At 39.9% G+C, this 21313-nt stretch overlaps 1 protein-coding gene across 1 annotated transcript in view; it reads right to left on the reverse strand.

Moving 5' to 3' along the window:
- pipox (pipecolic acid oxidase) overlaps nucleotides 1-16361 on the reverse strand; it is a 48889-nt gene extending 32528 nt beyond the window's left edge. The window contains exons 1-4 of the mRNA XM_046388110.1: nucleotides 16173-16361; nucleotides 14926-15074; nucleotides 2921-3134; nucleotides 578-760 (exon numbers count right to left, since the gene is read on the reverse strand). Coding sequence (XP_046244066.1) covers nucleotides 578-760; nucleotides 2921-3134; nucleotides 14926-15074; nucleotides 16173-16283 — 657 coding nt within the window. The 5' untranslated portion in view covers nucleotides 16284-16361. The remainder of the gene's footprint in view (nucleotides 1-577; nucleotides 761-2920; nucleotides 3135-14925; nucleotides 15075-16172) is intronic.
- Between the last annotated feature and the right edge of the window lie 4952 nt (nucleotides 16362-21313).

Consider the following 21313-nt stretch of genomic DNA (forward strand, 5'->3'; position numbering starts at 1 on the left):
GAATTGGTATGGAGTTGGTCATTCTTTCGCCACAGCTTCCACTCTTCTGGGAAGGCTTTCCACAGGAATTTGTGTTTCTGTGGATTTTTTTTTTTTTTTTTTTGCCCATTCATGCAGTGGAGTGTACGGCAGTTGGATGGGGCCTGGCTTGAGGTCTCTGTTCTGGTTTGTCCAAGGGGTTTTCAGCGGGGCTGAGGTCCGGGCTCTCTGCAGGCCAGTCATCTTCTTCTGCACTACACTCATTTGTACACACCACACCACACCTACACCATGTTTTTGCGGACCTTGCTTTGTGTGCTGTGACAGTTGTACTGGGGTGGAAGGGGGTCTTCCCCAGGCGAGGTTGGAGGCATAGCATTGTCCAGAATGTCTTGGTATGCCGAAGCATTAAGATTTCCCTTAGCTGGAAGTAAGGGGCCTAGCCCAACCCCTGAAAAACATACTATACTTGAATTCAATAATAAAGAGGTGTGTCCAAGTACTTTTGTCTATATAGTGTATATTAATCTCTGCTAACCCTGAATAGATTTAAAGTACACTATTGCATATATACACCTCTGACACAGAATTTTAATACCTCAAGTGGCAAGTGTAAGCCAGTGTGGGCTAGCAGTTTATTAGCCCAAGGTCCAGCGGTGATCACCAGTCTCTTGGCTCGATAAACACCAGCAGTGGTTGACACTGTCACCACAGAACCAGGCTTGATGTCTGTTACCATCTCGTTGTCTCTTAAGACCCCACCTAACTTCTGAAACAGCCCCTGGGAAAAGAAATGACAAAATGTGTGAAAATGCTGTAGTGGCATAATTTTTTAAAACTGCATTTCGAAAACATAATTTGATTCATCAGTCCATCCATCCATTTTCTATACATCACGGTCACAGGAGGGGCTATCCCAGCTGTACAGCTGTACCACAGGGTACACCCTGGACTGGTCGGCATTCAATCGCAGGGCTGACACACAAAGACAACCACATATACACAAACTTACACCTCGGGGTAATGTAGAGTAATCATCCATCCATCCATTTTCTATACCGCTTATCCGTCAGGGTTGCGGGGAAGCTGGAGCCTATCCCAGCTGACTACGGATGAGAGGCGGGGTACACCCTGGACTGGTCGCCAGTCAATCGCAGGGCCAACACAAAAAGACAGACAACCACACACTCTCACACTCACACCTAGGGGCAATTTAGAGTAGCCAATTAACCTAATGTGCATGTTTTTGGTATTGTGGGAGGAAGCCGGAGTACCTGGAGAAAACCCACGCAGACACAGGGAGAACATGCAAACCAGAGTAACCAATTAACCTGTGTGTTTTGGGACTGTGGCAGCAAGCTGGAGTACCTTCTCCTGAAGGTCCTGTTTTTCAATGCCCCCTTGATGTTTAGTGATTAAGTAAAGGTTAGCATGTTAACACAATGAGTTAAGACAGTGAACATAGAATAATCAAACTCCTTGTACTTAACACATGCGTGACAGTGTTATCACTTAGAGCAAGTTACCATGCTAATGCACCGCTGTGCAATAACTACAGTAAAGCCTCACACAGCTAGCATGGCTACAGACTCTTATCACCCTATCTTACTCCAGGGGCAAAGCTGTGCAAAGTGAGGTGCAGTTGTCATTACCAATTTCTGACTGTTGTCATTTTCATGTGTAGCACCCATGTTGTGTAAGCAGAAGCTGTTTGTGCATGAGGTTTGGTTTCATATGTGTATGTGAGAGGAACATTGTCGTTATGTGGCTGATGCATGGCGTTCTCCTTGACCTCTCCAACAGCGTCCAACAGAACTGCAGTGTTTTGTGCTTGACCTAACAGCTATGGATGAGTCTGTTCTCCTCCAGTGCTGTTTCTCAGTCCTGACAGAGTCCAGTAATATGAATTTATTGCTGAGAGATACTCCTGGTGTTAGCTATAAGTAGATTAATAGGCATGAAATACGTTCAGTTATGCACATTTTGGTATTTTTCAACCCCATTTTCTATCTAGGTCTTGCACAAACCAGAAAATATTTTCCCTCTTTAATCTCTTGTCATTTCCACATGCTCTCAAAGGTTTTTGTTGTAGACCATTGCCTGCAGTTCAGTTCAGAGGTAAGCTTTGTATGGTACAGACCTCTGTATCAACCACGGCTTTCTGACATGAAGGTAAAATTATGTTTGATTTAAAATTATTTTTGAATAGCATACGGATGATTTGTGACTACTTATTTATAAAATTGCTTGTAGTTGGCAAATTGCCCCAAAATGCATTTGAAAGGACCATGTCTTTAAGCATGTGAGGGATGTAGACACTGTCTTTCCTGTGACAGTGAATCCAGATCATCTAAACAGGTAAAACCTGTGGCACACCCGAAATGTATATTAAATATGACAAGCTTAAGCAGGAAGTGTATCTGTGATAGATGTTTAGAATAATTATATCATTTTGCCTAGATTTACCAAAAAGGTCTGGCTATCCAAGCATAAAGAAAACATCTGTAGACATTATAGCAAATTATTAGATTGGATGTCTTTTTTTTAGCAAAACAGCAATTATCAAACGTTTTTCCCATTTGCCCAGAACCTCTGCACAACATCTCCAGGTACTACAGCTGTTGAAATATATGCCTGGTATAAGCATGTTAGTCTGAAAGTGTGTTAAAAAGGAAATTTCACCCTGCATTATTTCTATTAATTTGACTGTGGGGTTATTTTTGTAGCTTGTGTTTACACCAAACTGCAAATGTACTACAAATGTTAGTATAGCTAAAAACCTGCACACAAATTTTTCATTCAAGTTGAAACCTTTGAAACACACATGAACATGCCTTAGCTAAAATTTCCTGTGACTCTCAATCCACACCATATTGTAAATGGACCACAAGTCCAAGAAATTAACAAACCAAGCAGTCGCTTAACAATGTCTATGTTGTACCTGTACAGTCTTCAGTGCACGATCAGCATACAAAACACCTGCAGTTGTGTCTACCACCGCTCCATCTCCCTTAGCCAATCTGACATGAGGGATATGTTGGCTGAAGTTGTCAGAGGTCAGGACCACCATCGGAATCTTGTTCTTCTGCAGGGTGTTCTTATACATCTGGTAGCTCTCACTCTTCTCTGGTCCCATCACCAGGAGTCCTGTTTGTCTGAAGGGGGAGATCAGTGAAGATGAAGATGCCATCTTAGTAAGAAATGGTCAAGATACATGCAGGTCTTTATGAACCACTAGCTGTGGAACATTATTCTCAATCAAGCGGCCAAATGGCATCACAAACACTTTTCCTGGTAAAGGGGAGATTTTCATTGCTGCTGTTGCCAAGTTCTTACTCATGGGGAATGTTGGGTGTGAATTAAAGAGTTTGGTTTTGCCCAAGGGCCAAATTCATATTCATGAAAAATGACGCCAAGGCAGAAGTGCCAAAAACTGCAGTTCCTCAAATGACCACTTGAGGCTATAAAAGGAAGCTAATCCACATGTTAAAATGCCCAACTTTAGAGCAGAAATAAGTATGATTACCACTGGGTATAAAAAAGGTTTTGGCCTCTAGCTATTTTCCCTGTTCATGAAAGGGGTGAATTTTTAAATAGCTCACTTGTTTAAATTAATTCAATTCAATTCAATTCAGTTTATTTATATAGCGTCAATTCACAACAAAAGTTATCTCATGACACTTTCCAATTTGAGCAGGTCTAGACCAAACTCTTTAATTAAATTATAAAGTAGAGAGAGCCCAACATTCCCCCTTGAGCAAGCACTTGGCGACAGTGGCGAGGAAAAACTGCCTTTTAGAAGGCAGAAACCTCGGAGCAGACCCCGGCTCAAGATGGGCGGCCATCTGCTGCTCAGAGAGAGAGAGAGAGAGAGAGAGAGAGAGAGAGAGAGAGAGAGAGAGAGAGAGAGAGAGAGCAAGGGAGAGAGGCAGAGGGGGTGGGGTGTGAGAGACAAGCAGAGATGCATAGCAGCAGTAATAATACCAGAAGTATCGGAATGTAGATAATGATAATGACATTGAAGTATACAGAAGGTATTATGGTGATTTTGATAACAATGGTAGTAATAATAATGGTAGTAGCTGTACTGAGTCGTAACAGATTTAAATCAGATTATGACTAAATTAAAAAAATTACATCATAAATTACATCAAGGCATAAAGTTATGCATTATTAAGTTTGTGTTAACATGTAAGTGTTAATGTATAATTTATTAAAGTTATGTGTGGGGGGGGGGGGCGCTGTTGAGCAATTGGCGATGTGAGACATATTTTACAGTGGCTACTGAAAATGTGGCATTTTATATGATATGATTCATCTACTTGATGATGTTTGACATATTTTATGTGTTGAGAGAAGATAACTTCATATATAACTACACTCACTGTATGACTGTACAGCTTACAACATCGAAGATGACTAGTAAACCACCGAAACCAGATTCATCCCAAGTGGGCCACAACACCAAACCTCAAGCATCTCCTGAGTAAGAGACCTCTGACGGCAAACTTTTAGACAGCATCACGGCAATGATAGAAGAAATGCGATCTGACATTATTAGTAAATTTGACACAGTCATGTCTCAGTCTGTGAAAAGGGAGATAACTGCGGTTCTGGAGCCCTTTGAGAGAAAACTCAGTTCAGTGGGTAAAACTGTTAGTGAGCTAGAACGTGCTGCTAATGATCACAATGACAAGCTAACGGAGCTTGAAGCTAAAGTTTCTACGTTGACCGCTTTGACTAATTCCCTTACTAAGAAAGGCGGAAGGTTTGAGGATCCTGACATGGCTTTAGAGTTTGTTGAGAAAAGTTTGTTCATAAAGTTGCTAAACCAGAGACGGTTGAATAAGTCTAGGTTGATTCTTGAATGATTTTTGTAGCTTGGCTATATTGGCCTATTTGTTTTTCAGTTTTTATGGAAACTTCTTGTGATGGCTAACCCTGGGATATTTTAATAATAGCCTAGGTTACTGTTGTTTATTTTTCTACATCAGCACTTGGTGTATAAAACTTAACAGTGCAGTGTGCACTTAACATACTTTGTTTTATGTGTCACATTTCATTATATGCTTCTGTAGTTTAGTTGGTTCAAACTAGAGGGCAACTGTGTTTAATAAGAGGGGTATGAGCGTATCTCCACTGGGGAGAGGCTTATGTCGCAGATGGGGGGAGGGGGTTTATTGGACAACTGTACTGATGTATCCATGGTATTTTTTCATGATGAAGCAGGTAGGGGGTTATCCATGGATGTTTTTTGTGTGGGAGGGGTGTGCATGGTTTTTGTCTTTTTTCTTTGTCTGTTTGCTGTGTTATTATGTCGTTATTATTCTGTTTTGTTCCCCTCCATTTTATAGTCAGGTGCTTTTGTTTGCCACATTCACGTCTTATCACTTATACTACTTTACAGGGTAGATATTCTATGACCGACGTCACACTCCAACTTATGTCTTTATGATGCTAGGAAGTTATGTAAAAAAGTTTTAACTGCAAGGGACTCAATAATCCTTCAAAATGCAGTAAGGTACTTCACTATCTCCAATGCCTAGATGCCCACATTGTGTACTTACAAAAGACACATCTCAGAGATAGGGATCAGATAAGGCTGAAGAGTGGATAGGTGGGGCAAATTTGTCATTCTTCATTCCAAGGCAAAACAAGGGGAGCACTTTTATCTTCAAAACTTCCTGATCTTTCAACAATCATTTAATTCTTGGAGGAGACTTTAACACCTGGCTCAACCGGCAGTTAGATTGTTCCTCCTCCAATAGATGATCACCATCACAATCCTCCAAAATAATTCAAGCCTTTATGAACGAATTTTCTGTTTCTGATGTCTGGCGCTTTTTTAATCCCTCTGGAAGGAAGTATTCTCTCTTTTCTAGGGTCTAGGTTTTTGTTCATTTTATTACTTGTCAAATAGACCTTTTTGTGAGCCTAAAGAAAATCCCTCATGTTTCAGCTTCTGTTGTATGGGAAAGCCTGAAAGCTTATATCAGCAGGGAAATAATATCTTATGCAGCATATCAGGAAAAAGTTAGGGCTAACCAACCCTCTAGGCTAACTCAGCGTATATCTCAGCTTGATGGCGTATATGCAACTAATCCGTCCCCAGATGTGTATAAGGAACGCTTATATGTACAAGCTGAATTTGGTATCCTTATGAACTCCTGCTTCGAACCAGATCAAACTATTTTGAAAATGGCGATAAAGCTAGTTAATTACTTGCCAACTGCACCAGGCAGCCTTGTACCATAAAATCCCTCAGATACAAACAGGGGCATCAGGCATTAACATGAACAAGAAATAGAAGAAAACAAGGGTGGTCCAATAATTTTTTTCAAGACTGTAGTGAGAATGTCCTTGTGAGAACTTTGAACTCAATTGAAATGCTATTTTGGTTTACAATCTTTCTCTGCCCAAGCTCCAATAGCCAGTAATCATACTTTCCCTCCATCTCTTGTAGACAATGCTTTTTCAATTTGGTCTAACCAAGGCATAGTGTTATTTCAGGACTTATATATTAACAACACCTTTGCGTCCTTCCAACAGCTCTCAGAGCAACTCTCACTCCCTAAATATCACTTTTTTAGATACCTACAAGTTTGTAATTTTGCTCGCACAACCTTCCCAAACTTCCCTAATTTGCCCGAGTCACCTCTTGATTGGTTTTCAAACCTAGTGAAATTAACAGGAAGGGTTAATTTCAGATATATATAATGAAATTCTCTCTTCGTCCAGATCCACTGGATCCCATAAAGAGGAGGGGGAGAGTTATTTGAGGTTTTGTGGGACGAAATTCTTCGTGTCGTGTGCATAAATCTTCAATACTCGTGTGCCATGGCCTTATTCAGTGTAAAATTCTTCACTGTATGTGTTACACTAAAGAGAGGCTGGCTAAGATCCAGAATGCGATAGATGTAAGCAAACCCCAGCCAATTTAATTCATATGTTATGGCTTTGACTATCTCTGTGTAGCTATTGAACAGATACTTTTAAAATTATTTCAGACATAGTTAAACAGAGGATCGAGCCAAATACTCTCACCACGTTGTTTGGTGTCTCCTCCTTTGTACCTTCCCTATCAAAGTCTAATAGAGATGTTATTGCCTTTGTCACCTTATTAGCAAGAAGACTAATTTTAGCTAAATGAAAATTAAGGACCGTATATATAATTATAAAAAAGATAATGTATTTTTTATTATTTTTTACATTATAATATACATTTTTTGATAATACTAGTTTCTCATATATACCTGACTAAGATTAGACTAGCCTAAACATGGCATTATGTCCTATTTACTAATCGGTCAGGGTTGACTAGCTGTTGTCATGTTTTGCTGAATTTGGATGCTGTGTATGTGTCCGTATTTTTGTTTTTAATCCTCATTACTGACTGTGGGGGGTTGCTGTGTTTTGGGTTGATCTGACTTGTTGTTTATTTTGTTGGGATCTCTGGTCATGTGCTCTGGAGAACAATAGAGCGGCCTACATGTAACTCATAAAGCCTGAGTTAGAGTGACTAACTGTTAGAGACCCCACTCATGACGTGCACCTAAGTCATAAATTCCTGAGTTTAAACTCAGAACCGGCACGGACATTGGCTGTGTGCCAGCCATCTCCATGGGGGTCCGAGGTGACGTCACTCAGGTAATAAAAGGTCACTGCGACCATCAGCCTTCGCTTTTTCCCGTGCGTGCTGTGACAGTGAGAGCTTCTCCAGGCTCTCCAAGTGTCCAAACCGCCAAAAGGGAGCAAAATCAAACGTTTTGATTAACATCATTTTAGATCCCGGGTCACAGTTCTGCAACTCGCAGGCCGAGAAACAGACTGCTGTATTTTTTCTGTAACTTTCCCTTTTTCCTCATCCGACGTGGATCGCTGGGCAATCAGCTGATCGCACGTTAACGAGCCACGCGCCGACTTTGTTAAGGACGAAACAAAGTTTGTTAACTTCTTCACCGGTGATTTTTCTCCGCTGCCGCCGAGAGATCAATACTCCGCATCATCTGAGATAACGGCCCGCCAGCATCCCGCCGAGGACGACGCTGCGAACGTTTAAGCGGATCATTATTTCAACCTCCGAATGATCGGAGCAACGCGAAGTAAGAGGCTTATGTCTGGGCAGAGATAGTGTAACGTAGGGTTGTTTACACATGATTTCTGTAACTTTTAAGTGCTGCATTTATTGATTTTGGTTTCCGGTCGGTCATTTCCGCCGTTTCAGCGAGACCGTGCGTCACCAGTTAAAGGACCAATAGCTGAGCAGATAAGCTCCGGTTTACTGACTCCGCTATTGTGTGGTCACACGGGAGTTTCTAAAGAATTAGAGTGGATTATTTTATTGGGTTGTGTTTCTTGTATTTTCATTTCTATCTTTCCTCACACTCTTCTTTCTGAACGGTGAGGCGAAAGTCCGAGCACGCGATCACGAACCGTAACCAAGGGGTACGTGGCGCTCAAAGGCTTCCGCCCATTGTTCTCTTCTGTGACCATATAAGCAACATCACGTTGGTTATCACCATCTTGGCTCTGAATAATACGGCCGGCGTATTCTTCTGTAGTCATTTGGGGTTTTGCTGAGTCATCACATGCGTGTGACTAGTTTTGTTTGCTGAGTCATCCTTTATGTGGTTGTTCATCCTGGTGTGCTGACCCCTCCTCATGTGGTCCTCCACCATTTTGGTTGTAGTTTCCCCACTCGCCATTCTGGTTGTAGTTCCTCCACTCATGTGGCCATCCGCCATCTTAATTGTAGTCAGCCACTAGCTTGTTGTTAGCTGCTATCCTGCTGCTAGCTTGCTTGCCGCCATTTTGTTTGTTTTTAGCCTGTAGCTTGTTAGCCACCCTCTGGCTAGCTTGCTAACCGCCATCTTGTTTGTTTTTAGCCACTAGCTTGTTAGCCGCTACCTGGCTAGCTGGTTAGCCTCCATACTGTTGTTATCATCTCTCTCTCACACACACCCATACATACACACACACACACTCCTGTATATATGCACACCTATGTATAGATATACTCTTGTTGCTGTACCTGTGTTATCTTAGTTAATAGTTAATGTGTGTTGATAAAACTTAGATTATAATAGTGTTTATTACAAAGTGATACTTATCTCTGGATGGTTGTTGCTGTTTAATAAATCCTGTTATAGTTTAACCTGTCGTTGTCTGTGGTTATTGTGTATGTACTTGTAATAACAGCTGAATTCATGACAGCCAGTACTCGGAATCATCCTTCACAATTTTAAGAGACTGTTATTTCCCATTTATTAATTTGGCTATTGGTCCCTGGTGACAGGGTGGTGCCCCGATATTTATGTGTATTAAGCATACACTGATTTTACTTTAATGATTATTTCCCATAATTATTGACTCTTTGCCAATAACCAAATTGCTCCTACTAAGTCGCACAACAATTTTATTTTATTTTGTATATGTAAGTTGTATGCAAGTGTATGTAACTTGTGTGATTTCCTATCTATTTGGGCCTAAAAAAAAATCATACAATTTAAATTTTTTTAAAATATATTTATAAATTTAATTTCACATCAAGTCCACTGTGGAGTACAACAGGATGATTTGCACGTGAAAATAGAACTGAATTCAGAAAATAAAAAAATGAACAGATTATGTCTTTAGAGTGATACTACCCCTCTGAAGTTGATGGACGTGCCGGTGCATCCTTATCACATGACCTATTTAAGAGGATGTATCTGCAAGAGCTGCTCGCTGAGTCTCTATTTTAATTTGTGTGGGGACTTCACACTATATACAAGGTTTTAAATTTTGTTAATATGTCAAGTAAAACCCAAGTTATGATAAACAATATAAGCAGTGCTTTTTCTTGAACAATATCGTCACGTTTGCTGTGTGTTTAGTGCGAGTTTTATGCAAGAAGACACCATAAACACCAGCGCACTGTAAGGAAACATGACACCCTCTTTCCTATTGGTGAAAAAACAGACCACATGAACCAATTAAAATGTGTGATTGGCAACACATGGCATTTTGTTGCTAGGAAAAGTTGTGGGAGGAACAGCAGCAAACGACAGATTGCGATGGCGATAGCAAGTTTTGAGATTTGAGAGATTTGTGACATTTAGTGTGTTTGGAGTGTATAGTTAGTGTGTAGTGCAGTGTGTTTACTGTGTAGTGCAGTGTGTTTAGTGTGTAGTGCAGTGTGTTTAGTGTGTAGTTTAGTCGTTTTTCTGTTTTTTGGAGTGACAGAAATAATTTGTGGTGTATTTTACACCTTGTTGTAAATATACCTGTGGCATTTACTGCATTTTAAGGTGAACAGTTGTAAATAACTTGTTTGCTAAATTTTTACATAATTTTTTGAAATTTACAATTTATATTTGCATTCTAAGTTATAAAAATGGTTCGTTAAACTTGTTTGTGGTTTTCACAGTAAAAAATCAAACTTTTTCCCACTTGAATTTTAGATTTTTGTGTGATTTTAGGTCCAGTGTGTTAATACAGTATGTCAAAATGAAAAAATAACAGTAAAGACACACTTGTGAGGTTGTGCTCAAAAAAATGATACAAATAAAGCAAGGTAAACCATTTTTAAGCTGAAATGTAAAGGTAAAATCAAAAGTAGTCAAAAATGAACAATTACACACGAGTCCAATTAACCCAAGAACACATTTAATTTGATAAAAAAAAAAAATAAATAAAATTCTGTATCACCTTTCTGTTGCTTGTTGCTTGCAAGGAGAAAAAAAACATATATTTAGTTCAACAGTGAACTACAGAATAAAAGATAAAACATAAGCAGTTCTGCATTTCTTTTTCCTCTGGATATTTTAGCAGTAATAATCCTGGAAGCATGTTTTGGCTTCTAGTCTGTGTACAGATGGCTCTGGTTGTGGAATCCTTGTTTTGGTTGGTGGCTGATACTCTTCCTCACTGTCTTCACTGCTGTCATCAAATGATGGACTATCTAGCAGCTCTTCAGCCAGGTGCAATTTGAAGTTCAGGTACTGCTCTTTGTACTGTCAGACTTAATACTAGATCCAAGAATTTGTGATGGCAACATCAAAGAAATGCGTTATCACACGTGATGTCCACTTCTTGGTCCTGGTTGACATGCGGTAGAAGCTCAGCATTCGGTCACAGAGGTCTACGCCACCCATGTCATCATTATATTCCCTGATTACTGCTGGCCATCTCACCTGGACATGACCTTCATCTTTGTTGGACCATCTGCTACAGATATCCTCTGGATCTCATCCATAGACAGTGGAGGCCATCAGAACTGGTTTATTATAAAACCGTTTCGTCACTGCCAGCTCAGGCCCCCTCCGGACCAACGTCACTGAAGCCCCTCTCCCTTCTTTTCTCAGCTGCTTATCTCCTGGCAGCTGGCATTGCTTGGGAACGCTATTCTTCATAATGGTTCCAGTTGCTGGAAGACCTTTTGAGAGCAAAGAGTCCGTGAGATTGATCATCGTAAAATATCGATCAAAGAACACATAAGTTCCTGTAGGAGCAGACTCAACCATACACAAGACCGCTGCAGCTCCAACTCCCAGTCTTTGGCCCCTGAATGTGTTCTTGCCCTGACAGACCTTGAAATCCAGGACCAGACCATTTGGCGAGGCAAGCACAAAAACCTTTAGGCCAGTAGGGTTTGGCTTTCCTGGCACATACTGCCTGACTGGGCAGCGGCCTGCGAATGGGATGATTTAATCATCAACGCACACCTTGTCACACCTTGGAATGCTGAGACAACCTTCCCTCACAGAGTCAAGCAATAGTCTGACTCTCCAAAGAATGTCTGACTCCTTTGTCCCTTCAGTTACATCCAGGTCATTGACAATCTTGAGTGAGCTTCTCAGCTTGTAGAACCTACCCCTTGTCATTTTCTTTCTAATTACTGACACTTTAGTTTTTTTTAGCCCAAAACATTTTGACTCTGGGATAGCCAAGACAGGCCATGTGTAGTGATATGCTGAAGAAAATCTTGATTTCTTGGGCAGTAGTATTCATTGACACTCCTGCCGTTTACAGCTGTCTTTGATTTGTAAAAGCTGCCATATCTTCAAAGATTTTGTCATCGATGTACTGTTAAAAGTACTGGACTGGGCTCCAGTATTGACTGATTTTAGGGTCATCTTGATAGGCAGGAAGCCCAGGTAGCACAAGTGTGAATCTATTATGATGGATGGGAAAAAAAAAGACACATAAATTCAAGCTAATAAAAGGAATAATAGTTATTTTTTACACATCAGCTTGGATTAAAGCAGTAATTTCATTGTCATGGATGTGATATTACTCCCTATTGACCAAAACCATGAGAATATTTTTAGGCAACTTGCAAATATTTAACAGCAGTTACACATAGTACAAATATTACAAAACTCTAAAAATGACAGTAAGGTTGAATACAATAGCCTGAAACTAAATAATACATACAAGTTAGTCCTGGCCCACAGAGCACGATGACTTTCCTGGTCTCTCTCTGACTCTGACTCTGTGTCATCAGATTCTCCTGCATTTTCTTCCTCTCCCTCTTCATCACCATCTTCCCCTATCATAGGCTGACACTCATCCTTTTCCTCATCTGACAGCTCCAAATCTGAATCTCCCTCTATTATCCAGTATAGAATTCTCTCTGCTTTATTTTTTCTCCTACAACAATGTGCAGCCATTAAATACATTAAAATGATCCTGGTGTCCACTACGATTGATATTCATTAAATGACTGTTATTTCAAAACAGAAATAATAAAACTGTTTTAATGTAAAAATATTGTTACTGACATGTTAATATACAAGAATATATATAATTATCATGAAAAAATAGCAACAGATAAAGAACATTTGGCTTACCTCTCCTCTTTCCATAAAATGTGGTTGTTGGTACGGTGTCCATCTTGATAGAGAAAAAAAGTAAAGTTCCCAGCATGCAAACTCATCACATGACATATCACTGGAAAGCCCAGGACATCAGAATGCTATAGGGCTTGTTAGGCTAACTCCAAATACTTACAAACAAAATGTCCACTATAAAAGACCCAAATGAATGGGCCGGGTCTCGGGGGTTGTTGTGTTTCGGTTCGATTTGATTTGTTGTTGTTTATTTTATTTTGTGTATGTAAGCCAAAAAAAAAAAGGAAACTTGATTTTATATATATATTTTTCAACTGCTTTTGTACTGCTGTTCTGAAATTAATAAACAAACGTGGGGGGGGGGGGAAAGCTGTGTGCACTAGAATGTATAACTTAGGTCTCTTAATGATACTTCATGAATATTTAACATGTTTTTCATTTGGTTGAAAACTCAGAAAAAAGGAGGTAAGTGAGCCCTTAATTTAAGATGTTTCATCACAGGAATTGAAACTAAGTTTTTTGCAATACATCATTGTCTCTTTCCATGTCTGTTATTGCTATGCATCTTTATCTGTGTACCCCCCTCCCTCTCCCTCTCTCTCTCTCTCTCTCTCTTTCTCTCTTCCTGTCAATCCAGCCAGTCAAGCCAGATGACCACCCACATTGAGCCAGGGTCTGCTCTGAGGTTTCTACCTTTTAGAAGGAAGTTTTTCCTTGCCACTGTTGCTGAGCGCTGTCCCATGGGGGTTTTGTTAGGTCTCTTTGTACCAAAAATGAAATTAAACTTTGATCTAGACCTACTCTAATTGGAAAGTGTCATGAGACAACTTCTGCTGTGATTAGGCACTATATAAATAAATTGAATTGAACTGAATATTAGAATTTACATCTTCAGTGAATAATACCCTGGTAATGACCATAATGATGGCAGAAATGCAGAAGAGAGGATGGATAGCGAAGGAAGCAGAAACATACCCGTAACTTGAAAAACAAAAACAAAATATAAGTCAATAAGTCACAACAAATTCAAATTGTACAAATTCTCAACAAATTGAATTCACAACATAACATACCTGCAAAGGGGAGGCAATGGTAGGAGAAACACTGGCAATCTGCCTGATAGATGGCTGACACTCCCTCTGTCAGCTGTGTTTTCTAAAGGCTTCTCTGGCATCTGTCAGCCACCATAAGGCACAGACAACTCCAGCTCAAGGCTTCAAACATTCATCAGAAAATTTTATGACTATGTCTTCCTGTGTGCTTGTGTGTTTATAAGTGTGTGACATGGGAAGGAAAAGCCAAATAAGTGTATGTGGGATCATAAATATGATATGTCATGTAGTCCAACCTGCCAAACCGGGTGATGGGTGGCTCTATTTCAGCTGGTGTATGTGCACTAATGTTGTCATGTATGTGGAGAAAATAAAAAGGTTAGTGGGTAGATCTGAGCTTTGCTCCAGCCCTTTTTTCAATGACTCCATCTGTCCCAGAGGCAAGTGGGAGGCATTGCTCACACCAGACTCGAATGAACAGTTCTCGTCCTAATGCAGACATTTTTTGCCAGCCCAAGGGCACAGGTGGCCTTCAGCTGTGGACCCATCAGTCATGAGCTGTGGATGGATGCACAGGGAATGGGGAGGCACACTGTTTCTAGGGAACATAATGTGGGTGTGGCTCAGTATCATAAACTATCACCCTGAGAGATGAATAATGAAGCAATGTCATTCAGATCTCTGGGATTGAGAACAAACAGTGCTGCACAGAGGTAATAGGACCAGAAAACCTATAGTGCTTGCAGGCTGCTCACAGTTTGATGCTACTGTCATATTTATAAATGCACAAATTCTTCCTCACTCTGCCAATGAAAAGCACATGTTTAGTGAGATGAAAGAAGCCTCTGTTTCACATCCAAAGGCATGGGAGGTGTCAACGGGTGATTCAGTGATGCCGGAGGCAATGAGAAAGTCATGCATTTATTGCTCCAGTAGATTGAGTTGCTGCTGTTGTGCGTACATAGCACCTTGAATGTGACAAATCTCTGTGTTCTGGCAAAGCTTTTGTTATATTCTGTTTAATGGGTTTTCCCTATTCTGTGTTTCTCCTGACTGCTCACCTGTACAGTTTGACACCTGCCTCCCTCTCCAGCTCAGCCCACAGCTTGTAGCACTCATCCATTATGTGGCAATAGAAGTCCTGCTCGTAGGCCCGGCGGATGATGCGGGTCTGGCCATGGGAGCTCCCTCGGGTGTGTGGCAGGATAAACTGGAAAAGATTAAATCAAAACAAATCAATAAAGATTAAATAAAACATTGACCTGGAAATGACATACACAATGTCTAAAAGTATGTGGATATCCAGACGTTTACCGCTATGTGATAATATGATATAACGTCTTCTGGGAAGTCTTACCATCAGACCAAATTATCCCAAGTGTACACTGAATGCAACGCTTCCATCTCCATCACATTTCCAGTGGAAACATTCCAGAAGCAGAGCATCTTTACACAGTCTGTTTCTGTCAGCAGTGACATTTTTAATAATCATATATGACCTGGGCAATGCAGGAAATTTTGGCACTATAAAATGTTTAATTTCAGTTGATATTGATAATCATTGATCATTTTGAAATACTGCTGAGCTGGTGTGATGGAATTTTTGTTTTATGGACAGTGAGTGTAGATGGTGAGGTCTTCACTCATTGTCTCCGTCCACCCAGGTTGTGCTGCTGTAGCATACATCAAGTATTGTTGTAATGTTGTAATGCAAAGTGAAATCCAGGCATTTTGCTCTGACTGTTTTGGAAGAAGGAAATAATGGTAGTAACAGACAAAACAGCTTGTTTCCTCAGTAAGCGTTGTGTGGTGAATGTAATTAATGCTTATTTAGAGAGTGACTGACAAATATGCTCTCTGTCAACATCATTTTTAATTAACACTTTACAAAAATATAATAATCGGCAGGCATATAGTAAACAAACCACGTGGCAGAACACACATTATAATACTAAAACTGGTAGAAGTAGAAATATCAATTTGTTTAGCTATTTTTATGATTACATTTAATGATAATTAACACGGCAGTTACCTGTCTTAGCGTGGCAAAATTTTTATTTATATTTTTTATACTAAAATATCAGGGGCATAAAAGAGATAAAAAGCGACATTTTGAGCATCTAGCCAAATACAACAGAGCAGAATATTGGGTGTATTAACCCTGACACGGATGAGTTTTTAATTCGTGCATAACCCATTGCCACGTAGGCATACACTGTGTTGGAACATTTATGTAACTTCTGCAGTCTCTTAGCGGTGCTTGGTAAAAGTCTTAAGGAACAAAGTTTCGTGTGCGATATAGAGCTACCTGCTCCAGCAGAAGCGTCTTCTTGTTCTTTTTTGCCAGTTGATAGGCCGTGAAAGAACCCTGGACCCCAGCCCCAATCACGATGCAGTCATACTCTCCTTCAGTCGACATTTTGGTTATATTTAGCACTTACAAGCAACAGGCAGATTAACTTCACCTCTTATCGATACACTGAACCAAATCAACCAATTAAAAGTGGAGGAGGCACAGCACTATTTATGGAAGGAAGGAACGCTATGTGTTTGCTGCCCTAAGTAGTGTCTGGTAGGATCACTTGACGCGCGACACACTTAGCAAACGAAAATCAAATCAGTTAAATGTCTCTGTTTAAACATAGATTATACATCTGTAGGCAGTATTGGTGGAACTGGGCTCTGATCTGCGCCTGTCTGAGACGAAAGTGGGATTTGTAAGGAACATAACTAGACCCGAGTGCCTGACAGTCAAATAACAGGGCAAAAAGTGGTCAATGTCAATGTTTCTCCACCATTTCAGAGTGCATAGGAGACCTATAAAAAAAAATGCAGCTTCGTTTTGTTATGTATTAACTAGATAGCACTCATAGCCTTTTCCTCAGTGTTTTTAGGGTCTTCTGATAACTATATGCTCTAAAAAGTAAATTAAACTATCAACGTCCTTTTAAGAGTGTTTTTAATTTAGATTTACACAACATTGAATGGTTACATGCAAACACAGAAACAGGCTGCAAGCTGCAAACAAACTTGGTCAGGTCACATCTGCTCTTTTTCAGGAATGCTGTCCTCCTTTCTAAAAAGACCAAAGTGCACCTGTTACACTTAAATAACCATGAATATCTTACTCAGTCCAAAGGCCATCTCTCTGCAATCTCTGTAAGAGCTCTGCACAGAAACAGTCTCATATTTTGCTATGATTAAAAATGCAGATTCAAACTGTTCAATGGGCTTGCCGACAGCTGGAGGTTAGAAAAGCTCTACCCTAATTCAGAATGAACTTCCAGACTAAAAAAAGTATGTTATGACCACTTTCAGCACACTTTTCAGCATACCAACAACATATGTCTGACAATCTCTGACCCTCACTCATATCCTGAAACCGACATTGACAGCAGAAACGTTTTTTCACAAAAGAGCACAGTTTAACAGTCTACTTTAGTGGACAACAGCAAGAATTAGCACCCTCAGTTGTTTATCTTTGTGCCCTCAACTTCTAGAATCTGTATAATGGTAGTGGATGGAAACAAGGATTCATTTGCATTTTCTTTCATAGACTGTCTGTAAATTTGGCAAATAAGCTGTCTACCTGGGCACAAGATCCAAATGTCAGAAAGAATGGGAGAGAGAGAGAGACAGAGAGAGAGAGAGAGAGAGAGAGAGAGAGAATAAGAGAAAGCTTTGTGAACCTTATAGATAGATTGCTTTGTTTCAGCTCTTATGAGACCATATTTCTTGTTTTCCAAAGCAAGAAGATGACAGAGAAGTGCCAATAACGGGGCTTTGATTTATAGTAGAGATCCTCCTGCATGGGTGCAGCAGTGCATTTGACAGCTCGGGGAAAAGTTATGATGGAGGTCATTGACAGACAGTCCTTTGTGGTTTAATTTTGGTATGTTTAAAACAGTTTAGGATAGTTATGCAATACATCTGGACCAAACAGCTGATCTATTCATATTTTGTCACTTCCATCCATCCATCCATTTTCTATACCGCTTATCGCGGGGGGGCTGGAGCCTATCCCAGCTTGTCACTTCCGTCCAATTTTTCTAATTGGATAATTCACATAAAGTGTTTGGATGGAAACATGCACAACTTTGTTTCCCTGTTGCATATCAACTTAGCCTGGTTGCAAAGCCATATACCAGATTACTGCTACTTGGTATAGAATGAAAAGAAAAAAAAAACAATTAAGGTGTTAATTACAGTGATCTATTTTATGCTTAATCGTCAACAAAAAACTGTGAAACTACAAACTAGAGATCAAAAATCCGGATTAGTCAGGACCTCAGGCTCTGCTGTTTCAGTTGTGATCTTTTTAAAACTGTTATTTGAGAGTCACTTCCTTTAAACACCAGATATGCCATGGTAATTAGGCTATAGCCTACAGTAGCAAAAACATATATTTTTGTCCATATGAAAAAAATATTCTTGGGGCTTCATGCTGTTCTCCATGAAAATATTTTGAAATGTTGGTTGCTAATGTTTTATCACTAAATGTCTTCTAACATGTGAACTATGATTAAGAATAAGGTAGGAAATGGAAAATGTAGTAATTAAGGCTATTTAGCATGCAGTGGCCTGTCTATGGAAATCCATTTCTTCAAGCTCCCGACATATAGACTGTATGTTTACTTAGCTTCCGGCAGCTGTTTGGAAGTCTGTGTTAAGTGATGCAACAGATGATGAGCATTTTTTACACTTTATGCACCTCAGCACCTGTTACCTCCAAGTTGGAAGTTTGCATGGTCTACCACGTAAGGGCTGAGCTGTTGTTGCTCGCAGACACTTCCATTTCATTGACTTATGGCAAACAACATAGTTTTGAATCTATTAACTATAAGGTATATACTCTGTAAACCTATAGGTTTGAAAAATGAATGAGGTTCCTGGTTGAGGTATGAACCTATTTTTAGATAATTTACATAAGGACATACCATATACTGTTTATGTCTATGGCTTTCTGCACACAGTTGAACAACTTTTCCTTTTTTGAATTTTAATCCAAAGTGATTCTTCCCAGACACAAGAGTTCTCTCTGATGGTGGTTTAAAGATTCAAGCATTCATTCATTGATTTTTTTCTCATCTCATTCTGTGGACAGCTACAGCCTCAGTCTGAACAGTTCTCATTTGCAATCGATCACTGCTGAGATAGCTCATCCCCACTGACCTCTGCAACACAAGAATACAGAGGAAAGGCAGAATCTCCTCTAAAACCACAACTTGAACTAACCTGATTCTCATACATGCTGTACACTCACTTACACTGCACTCTGTACTGGTTATAAAAAATGGATGTCTATACAGTATATATATATATATACATACTAAAGCTTTACCTTATATACATACATATTACCACATACTACATATATATATACACTCCAAGCTTGGGTACAAACCCCATAACACACACAGAGTCTCTGTACACAAAGGCAGCTGACCTCAGAATGAAGATAATGACAAAGCTAGAAGATGTGAATGTAGCGTTACAGACTATTCCTATTAAGTCAATAACCGACCAGTGAGCTGATGTACACCACGGCAACAGTAATCCTTGAGATGCTTGGCTACAAGGTTAGCACCATAACAAGTAGTAAAGGGCACTATCCCCCATAGAAGAGGAGACTGGAAGCCAAGATAAGGGCTAAAACAGGGAGAAGCCAGTCAGAACTACAAAGATGGGTGATGAAGAAAGAGCTACCAACGAAGTCTGCACCTGAAGCACTGGAGACTGCCAAACAAAGACTCATAGCTTTGGCTGCCCACCTGAAGAGATATACATGAGAAGCAGAAGCTAGGAGAACATATGAGAAATCTTAAAGAATGTGGCTGAAAAAGCTAAATTTGAAGAGACCACCCAAAACATTATATGTGTGCTAATGTCATTTTGTTGACATAAAAACAGCAAAGGAAACACCACATCCTACGTTGTAGTTGGGCTACGATGGAACACCGGAGAAGAGACGCTGAATCCTTAAAGGGAATAACAGCAGTGTCTGCAGAACATCATTTTAATTATTTCATATGTAGAGAATGCACAACTTTGTTTTGTTTTTGTCCAGTACAACCGCTCAGTGGTCAGTCTGAAGCTGGACAGTGGCAGAGAGGAGGATCAGGGACTGGTTCAGACCCATTCTGGATCACCCAGCTCACTCTTTGCATGATAAACTGTGGCAGCTGGGCAGCTCATTCAGCCACTGACTCATACCACCCAAAAGCTGTAATAAAACTGTAATAATTGAAAACACTGACATACAATAGTAAAGTTATCAAAAGAGTTTTTATTTTTGCCTTCCACAGTATTACAGCTGCATGACTACAAGACCGCTCTGGTCCTCCAATGCATCAGCATCCACCTGTTTGAATCTGACCTGACACTGAAACTAAAACCCAGGCCCAGTGGTGTGGAACTTTAGTTCAGATACAAAAGATTATTTACATCTTTTAACAAAATAAGACTGACCTTATTACTAAGTAAGTATTGATATACCTCAGAACTTTTGAGGTTATTCATCGATACACCCTTTATAACAAAAGGGTCAACAAAATAGCTAAATATGCTAGCGTATATTATTAGTGGCGACTTCTTTAGTTAGTTCTTCCATCCCTTAATAGCAGAAAGCAGAGGTATAATTACTTTGTCCGTCACAAGGTGTGACAGGTCTTAAAAATTAAAAAGAGATTGATTGATTGATTGATTTGTTTATAAGTGCAACAGAAGTCACTAACTTCTGGCTTAGTGACAAGCACCGGAAGTTGCACCCAAAATTCAGGCAAGGTATCATGGGACATAGGAATAAGTTGGATAGCAGCATAACTAGGGGCTAGCCTAGGCCAGCACTAACTTTAGGTTTTAAGTCTACTCTTAAACATAGAGAGGATGTCTGCCTCCTGAACCGAAATTGGTCCACAGGAAAGGAGCTTGGTAACTAAAGGCTCTGGTTCACATTCTACATTCTACTGGACACTCTACAAACTACAAGTAACCACATATTGTTGGTTTGGATAGAAAGCTCAAAGAGTGCAGTTAGTGAAGGTCAATGGAAGAAAAGCAGTCTAGATAAATGTCTGGCCCTACAGCTGTTTGTGTTTGAAAGTAGGTTGGTACCAGTTTAGGTCAGGAGGTGATAAATTTTGTCTCTAATGAGTAAAATTTTGTAATTAAAAGGTCACACAGTCATTACCACTGAGGGTTGTAAGAATACAAGGTTTGATCGTGCTATGGCTCCCTGTTAGCCTAGCTACAGTGCTGGAAAGCGTTTTTGTGCATTTTGCTTTAAGTTGGCACTAATTTCTTTTGCTTTATAAATTTCTTTTTTTTTAACAGGGCAATAGAATTGACTGTAATTTTCAGTGAGCTTGTAGCACTAAGAAATGATCAGTTTGAGAGGGGCTATAGCTATAGCTTCCTTGCAATGGAGCGTTCTGTTATACTGATACATGA

This window comes from Scatophagus argus, chromosome 5 (assembly GCF_020382885.2).
Source record: "Scatophagus argus isolate fScaArg1 chromosome 5, fScaArg1.pri, whole genome shotgun sequence".
NCBI classification, from domain to species: Eukaryota; Metazoa; Chordata; class Actinopteri; family Scatophagidae; genus Scatophagus; species Scatophagus argus.